The sequence below is a fragment of the Haliotis rubra genome, unplaced genomic scaffold (assembly GCF_003918875.1).
Source record: "Haliotis rubra isolate DU_JTF1 unplaced genomic scaffold, ASM391887v1 Scf646, whole genome shotgun sequence".
Classification (NCBI taxonomy): Eukaryota; Metazoa; Mollusca; class Gastropoda; order Lepetellida; family Haliotidae; genus Haliotis; species Haliotis rubra.
The window spans coordinates 13122-32265 of record NW_025767353.1 but is presented as its reverse complement, the minus strand read 5'-3'; the positions used below and the strand labels follow the sequence as shown (position 1 = coordinate 32265).

General features: G+C 42.9%; 1 protein-coding gene across 1 annotated transcript; it reads right to left on the bottom strand.

Moving 5' to 3' along the window:
• Positions 1-1203: 1203 nt before the first annotated feature.
• On the bottom strand, positions 1204-3401 carry LOC124256983. The gene has a single exon (XM_046690949.1). The coding sequence runs from the start codon at positions 3398-3400 to the stop codon at positions 1358-1360; it is 2043 nt and encodes a 680-aa protein (XP_046546905.1). The 5' UTR covers position 3401; the 3' UTR covers positions 1204-1357.
• Between the last annotated feature and the right edge of the window lie 15743 nt (positions 3402-19144).

Sequence of the window (19144 nt, the reverse complement as noted above, 5' to 3'; positions counted from 1 at the left end):
TTATTATTTTTAGAACAAAAATTCTGAAAAAACCTCGCAGAGTTGGTATGATGTTTTGATTATTATCAGCGTTTCATTGAGTATTTTATGCTTATTAGTTTTCGAGTTAGATTACAATTCATCGGTCCGCTTTTGAGCCAAACGGACTATAGTTGGTTTGTTGGTTAACGCACTCAGCAATATTCTAGCTATATGGCTGCGGTCTGTAAATAATCGAATCTGGACCAGACAATCCAGTGACCAACAGCATGAGCATCGATCTACACAGTTGGGATACGATGACATGTGTCAACCATGTCAGCGAGCCTGAACGCCCGATCCTGTTAGTCGCCTCATACGACAATCGTGGGTTACTGAAGATCACTTCTAACCCGGATCTTCACGGGTGCTACACATGTACACCTATTACCAATGTATGTAAGTTTATAATAACCAAGTTTCGTTTGTCACCATCAAACTGTGCCTTGCTGTTCCGAACATCAAATTACACAAGAAATTACAATTCAAGGCATGTAATGTTCTTTGTTTACTAACGCCATGCCTAATAATATTGCATCTTCATGACCGCGATCTGGGCCAGATAATCCAGTGGTTGACATAATGTGTATCAATCTACGCCGTTTGGATACAATGCTATGCATAAACCAATCAACAATCATGACCACTCGATCCTATACGTCGCCGTTTACAAAGAGCATGGTTTGCTGAATGTCAATTCTAACCCGGATCTGCAGGGGTTCGAATTCAGTCTGGGCCAGATAATCCAGTGATAGACATTATAGATATCAATCTACGCAAATGTGATACGATGGCATGCATTAAAAAAGTCAGTAATCCTGACCACCCGATCCCATTAGTCGCCAAGCGTGGTTTGTTAATGATTGGTATTCTAAACCAGATCTTCATGGGTATAATTACTGAGTAAACGTAGTAATTAAAGGAGGCAAATTTTCTAAAGGTGTATATTTACTGTATCATGAAGTCAGTTTGCTGTGTAATTATAACAGTATGCTTCTATGTGTGGCATCAACGAGTTCAGCGAGGATGACGTCACGGATAGTATAACTTCTTTGAAAGTCATTTTAGAAGTTGTATAGGTAAAGGAAAACCAAGTTGTATGGATAGTCAACTTCTTTTTTGCATTGAGTGCAAAGACGTTTCGGTGTAGGTACTAACACCGTTATCAAGCAACCATTGCTCATGACTTGTCTGATAACGATGTTAGTACCTACACCGAAACGTCGCACGCAGTGCAATTAGGAAGTTGACTATCCCTAGAACTTCGTTTTCCTTCACGGATAGTATAGGTTGTGGAGATCACTTCTAACTCGGATCTTCATAGGTTATCAATTTGATATCACACTCGGTTTAAATAATACTGATCATCCAAGAAGAAACACACACCAAACATGTGGAAACACCTGAATATGCTTTTCCGTTTAGTTGCCGGTTTCACATGGTCTTTGTTTGCAGGAGGGGTTTTACCAGTTCCTATGAGAGATTCTTCATCTTCAGCAATGATTGTGCGTCTTGTGGACGTCATGTTTGGAGTCAGGCACGTAACACCCGTGTAAAATGGTAGCACAAACAAGGAACAAAGCATAAATAACATAAACATCCCATCCGTGAAATATACAGCTACCAAACCCGCAAGTATTAAAGACACCAATGAATACCCCCATAAGTGCTTCCATGCTGACAAAAATGGGTTGGAGGATTTAAATTCTTCTTCCACGGCTCTTTGAGGTATCCAATGTACGTTGGCGGTAATATTGGCCTGAATGGCCCGCACGATGCGAACGCATCCCACCATGGCTTCCGGTGTGAACTGGAGAATGGAGGCGACGGTCTCGAGAAACACAAACTTGTAGTTTTCCCGGGTGCAGGTGGCAAACTTTGGGAAGACGAGGACGAGGAACATGACGATGATGATTGAGGCGTACCTGTAATGGAGATGTGTCTGGTAGTGAATGACGATGAACGCCAGCAACAGCGGCTTCATGAACATCTGACGCAGGGCGGAGTGAGCAATGTACGACGTTACAAAGTCCAGTTTAGATTCAGTTCTCAGTTTGGTGGCGTTGAACTTCTCTCCTTGTAATTTTCTCTGGATCCATCGCATTGGTTTCCCGATAGCGTTTTTCCAAAAGTACATGGACAAGAGAACCTCGCCTCTGTTCCATCGTCTTTCCCGAATGTTCCATGCAACATAGTTGTAGGATGGCGCCTCCAGCAGGTAAACGGACCCGACGTACAGAGGTTTGAGAAGGGCAGCCTCAAAGGTGTCGTGGCTGAGAACATCAACCGGAACCCGCTCTATGAGATTATCTCTGGTTCCGATGACATTTTCAATATAAACAGAGTTCCTGATCAAAGCTTTACCGAAATAGGACGACTGGCCCAACAGATCCGTCACGGCGTTTGTCATAGGTTCATATATGTCTTGTCTTGTTTGTTCAAGACTCATAAACAAAGTGTCGGTGAATGTACAATGAAGTTTTATAGCTGGTTGTATGATTCCCCGTTCAGGATGTGCAGCCGCTATTTTAAGCAGCTTTAAAGCAAATCCAGGCTCTATCATTGTGTCGCTGTCCAACACGAATGTGTAATCAAAATGACGGTCGTATATATTCTTCGTATCTTCAGACTCATGAAATAAAGGTTCACGAGGCGGTCTTGCGCATGAGCCATAATACTCAGGATCGGTGTACGTATATGCTTCGGTATCCCCATTCGATAGAAGCATTAAATCCTGATACTGACCACACTTCTTCAGGACTTTGGTAACCCTATGTATCACCATGAAATTATGTGCGAAGTGATGGCATATGTCCTCTAAATACGTTCGTCTAAAATCACCAGTGTCCATATCGTCATATTTCGACCAGATATGCTGCAAGCGTTGAGAATCAATCAAGTCTCTGTTACCACTTGCATATTTTATACCTTCCCAGAAAAGTTTACTATACACCAAAGCCCTGAAATTATCTCTCACCTCCAGCTCATAAGCCTTAAGTTCCTCCGAAATGGTAGCGCTCACTAACACAGCACATACATTCTCAGACAGGTTTCCCATGTAGGCGCTGTACATGGTTTGAAGACACTCGTCGATGTCGTCTTGGCTGACGGCGAGGAGGTTGTAGTTGAGAACTAACGATAGATGGTCTGCGGAGGCACAGTTATTTTCCCGTCTGTTGCCTCCAAGAAGAAGCGTGGCTAACGTCATTACCGGGAACTCCATCACAGAACCTTGCAGTACACCTACCACCAATATTATGAAGATTCCTCTTGGCGTAGACGTCTTCGCCCAGTCGATGTTTAAAATGTTTAAGACAATACCACACAATGCGAGGAGTATCCACGATCCAAAGAATCCATATATTCGCAAGCGTCTAGTCATTCTCGTTCATTTCATTGAACCAAATGAATTCCTTTCCATTTACATAACTTTGACCCAGACGTCATTGTACGGAGGTATTTTGAGTAGCCATTTCCTTCATCCTCAACGACGTCCTGAGATAAAGGTTGTATCGCTCTGACATAGGCGCCCGACTCTGATATATTTATAAGCATATGCATGACCTATATATATAAGATATAAGAAAGGTGTGTCAGTAAATCGATACAAAAAGGCGGCCCCGCTCGGCTCGGTTTCGTTCTGACAAACGCTTCCATTGCTTTGACCGTTGAATAAACTGCACAATCTATACTCAGTTGACCTCTGTAAAGTACCTTGCGTATCACAAACCTGATGATTTTAATTCCTGTAGCGAGTACTGGATCGTACAACAGCAGATTTCCTCAGTGAATTTCTTCTGAATAGCTGTAAGCATTGTAACCCTGACCAAGAAATAACCATAATAAATAAATACACCAAACAAATGTTATTTGATATTATATTTACGAATATTATAATTAAACTAGTAATGAGGATGATTATTGAGGCAATTATTGATAATAATCATAATATCAGTAACACAGTCTTAAATTAAACGACTTACATTTAAGAAAATAATAATATTAGTAACAGAAACAAAAAAGGGAATATTTTATCAACATTTTTAAGCAATTTAGATTACATAAACTGTTATCTGTCACGTAAATATATACATGCGATTCTGCAAGACCCAGCTGCTCAAATATGATACAAACTGCAATTGGTTCCTGATTCAGAGAAATAGTAATAAAATTTAAGAAATAACGGATTGAACTTACTGTATCTCTGTAAATGCACACTCAACATTTATGAATGATATGGAGGAGTTCCATTCTTCTGTTATCACACAAATGTGCACTTTCACAGACACGTACTTCGGGGTAAGTGGAATAAAGTACAGTTTACATGACAGTGTGATGTTATAAGTGTAGTAAACCAAGGACAATTAAGACAGTACAACACACTCTGATGGAATTATCACGTAACTATTTTGATGTTTAACAATGTTCTTGTGGATAATAGACGCAATCAAGGGGGAATTAGGATGTCGTAAAGGCTCGTGTTTCTGAACATAAACTAGATGAGTCTGCAACGTTGGATTACAACCGCCCTTGACTATATATAGAATGGACCTTGTGAGACAGATATTATTTTAGAAAATAACCGTAAAGAGAGAAAGAGAGAAAGAGAGAGAGAGAGAGAGAGAGAGAGAGAGAGAGAGAGAGAGAGAGAGAGAGAGAGAGAGAGAGAGAGAGAGAGAGAGAGAGAGAGAGAGAGAGAGAGAGAGAGAGAGAGAGAGAGAGAGAGAGAGAGAGAGAGAGAGAGAGAGAGAGAGAGAGAGAGAGAGAGAGAAAGAGAGAGAGAGAGAGAGAGAGAGAGAAAGAGAGAAAGAGAGAGAGAGAAAGAGAGAGAGAAAGAGAGAGAGAGAGAGAGAGAGAGAGAGAGAGAGAGAGAGAGAGAGAGAGAGAGAGAGAGGGAGAGGGAGAGAGAGTAATTACAGTGTCGACCACTTTCACTGGAACACTCAAACTCCTCAGTTTAGATTCATAAAGTTTTCAAGCATCATAATAAAGTGATAATGAATTATGTTAGGTAATGTAAATACAAACATTGTGTCAGGATCGTTATTGAAAATGTTTTCGATAAAAAGATTTCAAAGGTATCTATCTGATATAGCAGTTAATGATATTCTTGTATTGTGTATCAGTTAATTAACCCTTTGTTCTAAGCAGAAGTTAAATTACAATTGTATCCTTCATTAAAGGATTGTTAAGTCCACCCATGAAGATCCGTGTTAGAATGGGCCTTCAGCTGCCCATGCTTGTCGTAAGAGGTGACTAACGGGATCGGATGGTCAAGCTTGCTGACTTGGTTGACACATGTCATCGAATCCCAATTGCGTAGATCGATGCTCATGCTGTTAATCACTGGACTGTCTGGTCCAGTCTCAATTATTTACAAAAGCGTTGTCATATAGCGAGGTGTGGCGTTAAACAACAAACATACCACAAAGAAACATCCTCATATAAAGAATATTTACAGACCGATGCCATACAGCTTGATGATTGCTGACTGGAGCGTTAAGCAACAAAGAAAAACACACCTGATGTATATCTTATCCCAACCGACGGATGCTCGTGGTATCACTGGATTGCAGAGACTTAATTATGTACAAACCAGTCGGATCAGGATCACTGAGTGTTTTAAACCTGGAAGTTACCAATTATTCAGGCCTATGGAAAGAACTCCCTTTTCAAAAGTCAGATGTGTCATCTCTTCAAGAGATAAATCAAAATATAATGCCAGTTTTACAAGTTGTACTTCCCATCACTATTGGTGATTTTCGAAAATAGAACACAGTTTTCAAGTTGTTTCAAATTCAAGTTGATTCATTCTAACCCGGATCTTCACGGGTCCCGTACCCAGAATGAGCACCGAATTTAGTAATCTCTCGCTCAGATATATCATGAAATTTGTATGCTCACTTGGTTTCCCTCTCAGTGTAACCTCTGCCCACACAGAAGATTACTCCAAATCACACTAGCAATCATTCTCTTTCCACAGAGGTTACTTGTCATATCTTCCTACGAAAGATATGACAAGTAACCTCTGTGAAAAAGAATGACTAGCAATATGACGAGTCCAATCAATTGCCACCATGTACGTGCGAACGATGACGTTATGACAATCGTAAAGGACTGAAAGTTCCTGGACATGCTAAACGGCTTAAACGGTTTGTCAACCACAAACATAGGCCAACCAACCCGTTTCCAACTATCGCTTGGTATAATTACATGAATCAACTACACACATTTGATACGGTTATGGACATGATAGCTCCCACAGCTCAACTATTTACCCCGAACAGGCATAAAATGTCACGTTGGATTAACAGGAATTCTTGTCATATTAAACCGAATCCGAGCGCTTATCATACTCAGTGGAAAAAGAAACGCTACATGATTAACTGGGAGAAAAGCACTGTACATGAGGTTAAAGATGATTACGAATACATGTTACATGATTCAATTGTCACAAGGTTACAGGGAAATAGAACCGTGAATGTATGTTGAAAATGAGTATTGTTTATTGTCAAAGGTTTTGTTGTGCATACATGTATGGTTGATTCATTCATATTCACGGGTTACTGGCCTATCTCTGCTAATGTTTGGGTCAGGCTGCGTATACTACTGCTTGAAGAATACATTCCCGGATTACTGACCAAACTCTGCTAATATACCAAACTCTGCTAATGTTTGGGCCAGGTTGCGTATACTACTGCTTGATGAATACATTCCCGGGTTACTGACCAATCTCTGCTAATGTTTGGGTCAGGCTGCGCATACTACTGCTTGAAGAATACATTCCCGGGTTACTGACCAAACTCTGCTAATGTTTGGGTCAGGCTGCGTATACTACTGCTTGAAGAATACATTCCCGGGTTACTGACCAAACTCTGCTAATGTTTGGGTCAGGCTGCGTATACTACTGCTTGAAGAATACATTCCCGGGTTACTGACCAAACTCTGCTAATGTTTGGGTCACGTTGCGTATACTACTACTTGAAGAATACATTCCCGGGTTACTGACCAAACTCTGCTAATGTTTGGGTCAGGCTGCGTATACTACTGCTTGAAGAATACATTCCCGGCTTACTGACCAATCTCTGCTAATGTTTGGGTCAGGCTGCGTATACTACTCCTTGAAGAATACATTCCCGGGTTACTGACCAATCTCTGCTAATGTTTGGGTCTTGTTGCGTATACTACTACTTGAAGAATACATTCCCGGGTTACTGACCAATCTCTGCTAATGTTTGGGTCTCGTTGCGTATACTACTACTTGAAGAATACATTCCCGGGTTACTGACCAAACTCTGCTAATGTTTGGGTCAGGCTAATGTATACTACTGCTTGAAGAATACATTCCCGGGTTACTGACCAAACTCTGCTAATGTTTGGGTCAGGCTGCGTATACTACTGCTTGAAGAATACATTCCCGGGTTACTGACCAAACTCTGCTAATGTTTGGGTCACGTTGCGTATACTACTGCTTGAAGAATACATTCCCGGGTTACTGACCAAACTCTGCAAATATACCAATCTCTGCTAATGTTTGGGTCACGTTGTGTATACTACTGCTTGAAGAATACATTCCCGGGTTACTGACCAAACTCTGCTAATGTTTGGGTCACGTTGCGTATACTACTACTTGAAGAATACATTCCCGGGTTACTGACCAAACTCTGCTAATGTTTGGGTCAGGCTGCGTATACTACTGCTTGAAGAATACATTCCCGGGTTACTGACCAATCTCTGCTAATGTTTGGGTCAGGCTGCGTATACTACTGCTTGAAGAATACATTCCCGGGTTACTGACCAAACTCTGCTAATGTTTGGGTCTTGTTGCGTATACTACTACTTGAAGAATACATTCCCGGGTTACTGACCAAACTCTGCTAATGTTTGGGTCAGGTTGCGTATACTACTGCTTGAAGAATACATTCCCGGGTTACTGACCAAACTCTGCTAATGTTTGGGTCAGGCTGCGTATACTACTTCTTGAAGAATACATTCCCGGGTTACTGACCAAACTCTGCTAATGTTTGGGTCATCTTGTTGCGTATACTACTGCTTGAAGAATACATTCCCGGGTTACTGACCAAACTCTGCTAATGTTTGGGTCAGGTTGCGTATACTACTGCTTGAAGAATACATTCCCGGGTTACTGACCAAACTCTGCTAATGTTTGGGTCAGGCTGCGTATACTACTGCTTGAAGAATACATTCCCGGGTTACTGACCAAACTCTGCTAATGTTTGGGTCACGCTGCGTATACTACTGCTTGAAGAATACATTCCCGGGTTACTGACCAAACTCTGCTAATGTTTGGGTCAGGCTGCGTATACTACTACTTGAAGAATACATTCCCAGGTTACTGACCAAACTCTGCTAATGTTTGGGTCAGGTTGCGTATACTACTGCTTGAAGAATACATTCCCGGGTTACTGACCAAACTCTGCTAATGTTTGGGTCAGGTTGCGTATACTACTACTTGAAGAATACATTCCCGGGTTACTGACCAAACTCTGCTAATGTTTGGGTCAGGTTGCGTATACTACTACTTGAAGAATACATTCCTGGGTTACTGACCAAACTCTGCTAATGTTTGGGTCAGGCTGCGTATACTACTGCTTGAAGAATACATTCCCGGGTTACTGACCAAACTCTGCTAATGTTTGGGTCAGGCTGCGTATACTACTGCTTGAAGAATACATTCCCGGGTTACTGACCAAACTCTGCTAATGTTTGGGTCACGTTGCGTATACTACTGCTTGAAGAATACATTCCCGGGTTACTGACCAATCTCTGCTAATGTTTGGGTCTCGTTGCGTATACTACTACTTGAAGAATACATTCCCGGGTTACTGACCAAACTCTGCTAATGTTTGGGTCAGGCTGCGTATACTACTGCTTGAAGAATACATTCCTGGGTTACTGACCAAACTCTGCTAATGTTTGGGTCAGGCTGCGTATACTACTGCTTGAAGAATACATTCCCGGGTTACTGACCAAACTCTGCTAATGTTTGGGTCAGGCTGCGTATACTACTACTTGAAGAATACATTCCCAGGTTACTGACCAAACTCTGCTAATGTTTGGGTCTCGTTGCGTATACTACTGCTTGAAGAATACATTCCCGGGTTACTGACCAAACTCTGCTAATGTTTGCTAATGATTGGGTCACGTTGTGTATACTACTACTTGAAGAATACATTCCCGGGTTACTGACCAAACTCTGCTAATGTTTGGGTCAGGCTGCGTATACTACTGCTTGAAGAATACATTCCCGGGTTACTGACCAAACTCTGCTAATGTTTGGGTCAGGCTGCGTATACTACTACTTGAAGAATACATTCCCAGGTTACTGACCAAACTCTGCTAATGTTAGGGTCTCGTTGCGTATACTACTGCTTGAAGAATACATTCCCGGGTTACTGACCAAACTCTGCTAATGTTTGGGTCAGGTTGCGTATACTACTACTTGAAGAATACATTCCCGGGTTACTGACCAAACTCTGCTAATGTTTGGGTCAGGTTGCGTATACTACTACTTGAAGAATACATTCCCGGGTTACTGACCAATCTCTGCTAATGTTTGGGTCAGGTTGCGTATACTACTACTTGAAGAATACATTCCCGGTTACTGACCAAACTCTGCTAATGTTTGGGTCAGGCTGCGTATACTACTGCTTGAAGAATACATTCCCGGGTTACTGACCAAACTCTGCTAATGTTTGGGTCAGGCTGCGTATACTACTGCTTGAAGAATACATTCCCGGGTTACTGACCAAACTCTGCTAATGTTTGGGTCAGGTTGCGTATACTACTACTTGAAGAATACATTCCCGGGTTACTGACCAAACTCTGCTAATGTTTGGGTCTCGTTGCGTATACTACTGCTTGAAGAATACATTCCCGGGTTACTGACCAAACTCTGCTAATATACCAATGTCTGCTAATGTTTGGGTCACGTTGCGTATACTACTACTTGAAGAATACATTCCCGGGTTACTGACCAAACTCTGCTAATGTTTGGGTCAGGCTGCGTATACTACTGCTTGAAGAATACATTCCCGGGTTACTGACCAAACTCTGCTAATGTTTGGGTCAGGCTGCGTATACTACTACTTGAAGAATACATTCCCGGTTACTGACCAAACTCTGCTAATGTTTGGGTCAGGTTGCGTATACTACTACTTGAAGAATACATTCCCGGGTTACTGACCAAACTCTGCTAATGTTTGGGTCACGTTGCGTATACTACTACTTGAAGAATACATTCCCGGTTACTGACCAAACTCTGCTAATGTTTGGGTCACGTTGCGTATACTACTACTTGAAGAATACATTCCCGGGTTACTGACCAAACTCTGCTAATGTTTGGGTCACGTTGCGTATACTACTACTTGAAGAATACATTCCCGGGTTACTGACCAAACTCTGCTAATGTTTGGGTCAGGCTGCGTATACTACTGCTTGAAGAATACATTCCCGGGTTACTGACCAAACTCTGCTAATGTTTGGGTCAGGCTGCGTATACTACTGCTTGAAGAATACATTCCCGGGTTACTGACCAAACTCTGCTAATGTTTGGGTCAGGCTGCGTATACTACTACTTGAAGAATACATTCCCGGGTTACTGACCAAACTCTGCTAATGTTTGGGTCTCGTTGCGTATACTACTGCTTGAAGAATACATTCCCGGGTTACTGACCAAACTCTGCTAATGTTTGGGTCACGTTGCGTATACTACTGCTTGAAGAATACATTCCCGGGTTACTGACCAAACTCTGCTAATGTTTGGGTCAGGCTGCGTATACTACTGCTTGAAGAATACATTCCCGGGTTACTGACCAAACTCTGCTAATGTTTGGGTCAGGCTGCGTATACTACTACTTGAAGAATACATTCCCGGGTTACTGACCAAACTCTGCTAATGTTTGGGTCTCGTTGCGTATACTACTGCTTGAAGAATACATTCCCGGGTTACTGACCAAACTCTGCTAATATACCAATCTCTGCTAATGTTTGGGTCACGTTGTGTATACTACTACTTGAAGAATACATTCCCGGGTTACTGACCAAACTCTGCTAATGTTTGGGTCAGGCTGCGTATACTACTGCTTGAAGAATACATTCCCGGGTTACTGACCAAACTCTGCTAATGTTTGGGTCAGGCTGCGTATACTACTACTTGAAGAATACATTCCCGGGTTACTGACCAAACTCTGCTAATGTTTGGGTCACGTTGCGTATACTACTACTTGAAGAATACATTCCCGGGTTACTGACCAAACTCTGCTAATGTTTGGGTCACGTTGCGTATACTACTACTTGAAGAATACATTCCCGGGTTACTGACCAAACTCTGCTAATGTTTGGGTCACGTTGCGTATACTACTACTTGAAGAATACATTCCCGGGTTACTGACCAAACTCTGCTAATGTTTGGGTCAGGCTGCGTATACTACTGCTTGAAGAATACATTCCCGGGTTACTGACCAAACTCTGCTAATGTTTGGGTCAGGCTGCGTATACTACTGCTTGAAGAATACATTCCCGGGTTACTGACCAAACTCTGCTAATGTTTGGGTCAGGCTGCGTATACTACTGCTTGAAGAATACATTCCCGGGTTACTGACCAAACTCTGCTAATGTTTGGGTCAGGCTGCGTATACTACTACTACTTGAAGAATACATTCCCGGGTTACTGACCAAACTCTGCTAATGTTTGGGTCAGGCTGCGTATACTACTACTTGAAAGAATACATTCCCGGGTTACTGACCAAACTCTGCTAATGTTTGGGTCAGGCTGCGTATACTACTGCTTGAAGAATACATTCCCGGGTTACTGACCAAACTCTGCTAATGTTTGGGTCACGTTGCGTATACTACTACTTGAAGAATACATTCCCGGGTTACTGACCAAACTCTGCTAATGTTTGGGTCACGTTGCGTATACTACTACTTGAAGAATACATTCCCGGGTTACTGACCAAACTCTGCTAATGTTTGGGTCAGGTTGCGTATACTACTACTTGAAGAATACATTCCCGGGTTACTGACCAAACTCTGCTAATGTTTGGGTCAGGCTGCGTATACTACTACTTGAAGAATACATTCCCGGGTTACTGACCAAACTCTGCTAATGTTTGGGTCAGGCTGCGTATACTACTACTTGAAGAATACATTCCCGGGTTACTGACCAAACTCTGCTAATGTTTGGGTCAGGTTGCGTATACTACTGCTTGAAGAATACATTCCCGGGTTACTGACCAAACTCTGCTAATATACCAATCTCTGCTAATGTTTGGGTCACGTTGCGTATACTACTGCTTGAAGAATACATTCCCGGGTTACTGACCAAACTCTGCTAATGTTTGGGTCAGGCTGCGTATACTACTGCTTGAAGAATACATTCCCGGGTTACTGACCAAACTCTGCTAATGTTTGGGTCAGGCTGCGTATACTACTGCTTGAAGAATACATTCCCGGGTTACTGACCAAACTCTGCTAATGTTTGGGTCACGTTGCGTATACTACTGCTTGAAGAATACATTCCCGGGTTACTGACCAAACTCTGCTAATGTTTGGGTCACGTTGCGTATACTACTGCTTGAAGAATACATTCCCGGGTTACTGACCAAACTCTGCTAATGTTTGGGTCACGTTGCGTATACTACTGCTTGAAGAATACATTCCCGGGTTACTGACCAAACTCTGCTAATGTTTGGGTCAGGCTGCGTATACTACTGCTTGAAGAATACATTCCCGGGTTACTGACCAAACTCTGCTAATGTTTGGGTCAGGCTGCGTATACTACTGCTTGAAGAATACATTCCCGGGTTACTGACCAAACTCTGCTAATGTTTGGGTCACGTTGCGTATACTACTGCTTGAAGAATACATTCCCGGGTTACTGACCAAACTCTGCTAATGTTTGGGTCACGTTGCGTATACTACTGCTTGAAGAATACATTCCCGGGTTACTGACCAAACTCTGCTAATGTTTGGGTCAGGCTGCGTATACTACTGCTTGAAGAATACATTCCCGGGTTACTGACCAAACTCTGCTAATGTTTGGGTCAGGCTGCGTATACTACTGCTTGAAGAATACATTCCCGGGTTACTGACCAAACTCTGCTAATGTTTGGGTCAGGCTGCGTATACTACTACTTGAAAGAATACATTCCCGGGTTACTGACCAAACTCTGCTAATGTTTGGGTCACGTTGCGTATACTACTGCTTGAAGAATACATTCCCGGGTTACTGACCAAACTCTGCTAATATACCAATCTCTTTGTTTGGGTCACGTTGCGTATACTACTACTTGAAGAATACATTCCCGGGTTACTGACCAAACTCTGCTAATGTTTGGGTCAGGCTGCGTATACTACTGCTTGAAGAATACATTCCCGGGTTACTGACCAAACTCTGCTAATGTTTGGGTCAGGCTGCGTATACTACTGCTTGAAGAATACATTCCCGGGTTACTGACCAAACTCTGCTAATGTTTGGGTCAGGTTGCGTATACTACTGCTTGAAGAATACATTCCCGGGTTACTGACCAAACTCTGCTAATGTTTGGGTCAGGCTGCGTATACTACTGCTTGAAGAATACATTCCCGGGTTACTGACCAAACTCTGCTAATGTTTGGGTCAGGCTGCGTATACTACTGCTTGAAGAATACATTCCCGGGTTACTGACCAAACTCTGCTAATGTTTGGGTCAGGCTGCGTATACTACTACTTGAAGAATACATTCCCGGGTTACTGACCAAACTCTGCTAATGTTTGGGTCACGTTGCGTATACTACTACTTGAAGAATACATTCCCGGGTTACTGACCAAACTCTGCTAATGTTTGGGTCACGTTGCGTATACTACTACTTGAAGAATACATTCCTGGGTTACTGACCAAACTCTGCTAATGTTTGGGTCAGGCTGCGTATACTACTGCTTGAAGAATACATTCCCGGGTTACTGACCAAACTCTGCTAATGTTTGGGTCAGTTGCGTATACTACTGCTTGAAGAATACATTCCCGGGTTACTGACCAAACTCTGCTAATGTTTGGGTCACGTTGCGTATACTACTACTTGAAGAATACATTCCCGGGTTACTGACCAAACTCTGCTAATGTTTGAGTCACGTTGCGTATACTACTGCTTGAAGAATACATTCCCGGGTTACTGACCAAACTCTGCTAATGTTTGAGTCAGGCTGCGTATACTACTGCTTGAAGAATACATTCCCGGGTTACTGACCAAACTCTGCTAATGTTTGGGTCAGGCTGCGTATACTACTGCTTGAAGAATACATTCCCGGGTTACTGACCAAACTCTGCTAATGTTTGGGTCAGGCTGCGTATACTACTGCTTGAAGAATACATTCCCGGGTTACTGACCAAACTCTGCTAATGTTTGGGTCAGGTTGCGTATACTACTGCTTGAAGAATACATTCCCGGGTTACTGACCAAACTCTGCTAATGTTTGGGTCACGTTGCGTATACTACTGCTTGAAGAATACATTCCCGGGTTACTGACCAAACTCTGCTAATGTTTGGGTCAGGCTGCGTATACTACTGCTTGAAGAATACATTCCCGGGTTACTGACCAAACTCTGCTAATGTTTGGGTCAGGCTGCGTATACTACTGCTTGAAGAATACATTCCCGGGTTACTGACCAAACTCTGCTAATGTTTGGGTCAAATGTTTGGGTCACGCTGCGTATACTACTACTTGAAGAATACATTCCCGGGTTACTGACCAAACTCTGCTAATGTTTGGGTCACGTTGCGTATACTACTGCTTGAAGAATACATTCCCGGGTTACTGACCAAACTCTGCTAATGTTTGGGTCAGGCTGCGTATACTACTACTTGAATAATACATTCCCGGGTTACTGACCAAACTCTGCTAATGTTTGGGTCAGTTGCGTATACTACTGCTTGAAGAATACATTCCCGGGTTACTGACCAAACTCTGCTAATGTTTGGGTCAGGTTGCGTATACTACTGCTTGAAGAATACATTCCCGGGTTACTGACCAAACTCTGCTAATGTTTGGGTCAGGTTGCGTATACTACTGCTTGAAGAATACATTCCCGGGTTACTGACCAAACTCTGCTAATGTTTGGGTCAGGCTGCGTATACTACTGCTTGAAGAATACATTCCCGGGTTACTGACCAAACTCTGCTAATGTTTGGGTCACGTTGCGTATACTACTGCTTGAAGAATACATTCCCGGGTTACTGACCAAACTCTGCTAATGTTTGGGTCAGGCTGCGTATACTACTGCTTGAAGAATACATTCCCGGGTTACTGACCAAACTCTGCTAATGTTTGGGTCAGGCTGCGTATACTACTACTTGAAGAATACATTCCCGGGTTACTGACCAAACTCTGCTAATGTTTGGGTCAGGTTGCGTATACTACTGCTTGAAGAATACATTCCCGGGTTACTGACCAAACTCTGCTAATGTTTGGGTCACGTTGCGTATACTACTACTTGAAGAATACATTCCCGGGTTACTGACCAAACTCTGCTAATGTTTGGGTCAGGCTGCGTATACTACTGCTTGAAGAATACATTCCCGGGTTACTGACCAAACTCTGCTAATGTTTGGGTCACGTTGCGTATACTACTGCTTGAAGAATACATTCCCGGGTTACTGACCAAACTCTGCTAATGTTTGGGTCAGGTTGCGTATACTACTGCTTGAAGAATACATTCCCGGGTTACTGACCAAACTCTGCTAATGTTTGGGTCAGGCTGCGTATACTACTGCTTGAAGAATACATTCCCGGGTTACTGACCAAACTCTGCTAATGTTTGGGTCAGGCTGCGTATACTACTGCTTGAAGAATACATTCCCGGGTTACTGACCAAACTCTGCTAATGTTTGGGTCAGGCTGCGTATACTACTGCTTGAAGAATACATTCCCGGGTTACTGACCAAACTCTGCTAATGTTTGGGTCACGTTGCGTATACTACTACTTGAAGAATACATTCCCGGGTTACTGACCAAACTCTGCTAATGTTTGGGTCAGGCTGCGTATACTACTGCTTGAAGAATACATTCCGGGTTACTGACCAAACTCTGCTAATGTTTGGGTCACGCTGCGTATACTACTGCTTGAAGAATACATTCCCGGGTTACTGACCAAACTCTGCTAATGTTTGGGTCACGTTGCGTATACTACTGCTTGAAGAATACATTCCCGGGTTACTGACCAAACTCTGCTAATGTTTGGGTCACGTTGCGTATACTACTGCTTGAAGAATACATTCCCGGGTTACTGACCAAACTCTGCTAATGTTTGGGTCACGTTGCGTATACTACTGCTTGAAGAATACATTCCCGGGTTACTGACCAAACTCTGCTAATGTTTGGGTCACGTTGCGTATACTACTGCTTGAAGAATACATTCCCGGGTTACTGACCAAACTCTGCTAATGTTTGGGTCACGTTGCGTATACTACTGCTTGAAGAATACATTCCCGGGTTACTGACCAAACTCTGCTAATGTTTGGGTCACGTTGCGTATACTACTGCTTGAAGAATACATTCCCGGGTTACTGACCAAACTCTGCTAATGTTTGGGTCACGTTGCGTATACTACTACTACTTGAAGAATACATTCCCGGGTTACTGACCAAACTCTGCTAATGTTTGGGTCAGGCTGCGTATACTACTGCTTGAAGAATCCATACTACTGTTTGAAGAATACATTCCCGGGTTACTGACCAAACTCTGCTAATGTTTGGGTCAGGCTTGCGTATACTACTGCTTGAAGAATACATTCCCGGGTTACTGACCAAACTCTGCTAATGTTTGGGTCAGGCTGCGTATACTACTGCTTGAAGAATACATTCCCGGGTTACTGACCAAACTCTGCTAATGTTTGGGTCAGGCTGCGTATACTACTACTTGAAGAATACATTCCCGGGTTACTGACCAAACTCTGCTAATGTTTGGGTCAGGCTGCGTATACTACTGCTTGAAGAATACATTCCCGGGTTACTGACCAAACTCTGCTAATGTTTGGGTCAGGTTGCGTATACTACTGCTTGAAGAATACATTCCCGGGTTACTGACCAAACTCTGCTAATGTTTGGGTCAGGTTGCGTATACTACTACTTGAAGAATACATTCCCGGGTTACTGACCAAACTCTGCTAATGTTTGGGTCACGTTGCGTATACTACTGCTTGAAGAATACATTCCCGGGTTACTGACCAAACTCTGCTAATGTTTGGGTCAGGCTGCGTATACTACTGCTTGAAGAATACATTCCTGGGTTACTGACCAAACTCTGCTAATGTTTGGGTCACGTTGCGTATACTACTGCTTGAAGAATACATTCCCGGGTTACTGACCAAACTCTGCTAATGTTTGGGTCAGGTTGCGTATACTACTGCTTGAAGAATACATTCCCGGGTTACTGACCAAACTCTGCTAATGTTTGGGTCAGGTTGCGTATACTACTACTTGAAGAATACATTCCCGGGTTACTGACCAAACTCTGCTAATGTTTGGGTCAGGCTGCGTATACTACTGCTTGAAGAATACATTCCCGGGTTACTGACCAAACTCTGCTAATGTTTGGGTCACGTTGCGTATACTACTACTTTGAAGAATACATTCCCGGGTTACTGACCAAACTCTGCTAATGTTTGGGTCAGGTTGCGTATACTACTGCTTGAAGAATACATTCCCGGGTTACTGACCAAACTCTGCTAATGTTTGGGTCAGGCTGCGTATACTACTACTTGAAGAATACATTCCCGGGTTACTGACCAAACTCTGCTAATGTTTGGGTCACGTTGCGTATACTACTGCTTGAAGAATACATTCCCGGGTTACTGACCAAACTCTGCTAATGTTTGGGTCAGTTTGTTGCGTATACTACTGCTTGAAGAATACATTCCCGGTTACTGACCAAACTCTGCTAATGTTTGGGTCAGGTTGCGTATACTACTGCTTGAAGAATACATTCCCGGGTTACTGACCAAACTCTGCTAATGTTTGGGTCAGGCTGCGTATACTACTGCTTGAAGAATACATTCCCGGGTTACTGACCAAACTCTGCTAATGTTTGGGTCTCGCTGCGTATACTACTGCTTGAAGAATACATTCCCGGGTTACTGACCAAACTCTGCTAATGTTTGGGTCAGGTTGCGTATACTACTGCTTGAAGAATACATTCCCGGGTTACTGACCAAACTCTGCTAATGTTTGGGTCAGGCTGCGTATACTACTGCTTGAAGAATACATTCCCGGGTTACTGACCAAACTCTGCTAATGTTTGGGTCAGGCTGCGTATACTACTGCTTGAAGAATACATTCCCGGGTTACTGACCAAACTCTGCTAATGTTTGGGTCAGGCTGCGTATACTACTGCTTGAAGAATACATTCCCGGGTTACTGACCAAACTCTGCTAATGTTTGGGTCAGGCTGCGTATACTACTACTGCTTGAAGAATACATTCCCGGGTTACTGACCAAACTCTGCTAATGTTTGGGTCACGTTGCGTATACTACTGCTTGAAGAATACATTCCCGGGTTACTGACCAAACTCTGCTAATGTTTGATGTTTGTCACGTTGCGTATACTACTACTTGAAGAATACATTCCCGGTTACTGACCAAACTCTGCTAATGTTTGGGTCAGGCTGCGTATACTACTGCTTGAAGAATACATTCCCGGGTTACTGACCAAACTCTGCTAATGTTTGGGTCAGGCTGCGTATACTACTGCTTGAAGAATACATTCCCGGGTTACTGACCAAACTCTGCTAATGTTTGGGTCAGGCTTGCGTATACTACTACTTGAAGAATACATTCCCGGGTTACTGACCAAACTCTGCTAATGTTTGGGTCACGTTGCGTATACTACTGCTTGAAGAATACATTCCCGGGTTACTGACCAAACTCTGCTAATGTTTGGGTCAGGTTGCGTATACTACTGCTTGAAGAATACATTCCCGGGTTACTGACCAAACTCTGCTAATGTTTGGGTCACGCTGCGTATACTACTGCTTGAAGAATACATTCCCGGGGTTACTGACCAAACTCTGCTAATGTTTGGGTCACGCTGCGTATACTACTGCTTGAAGAATACATTCCCGGGTTACTG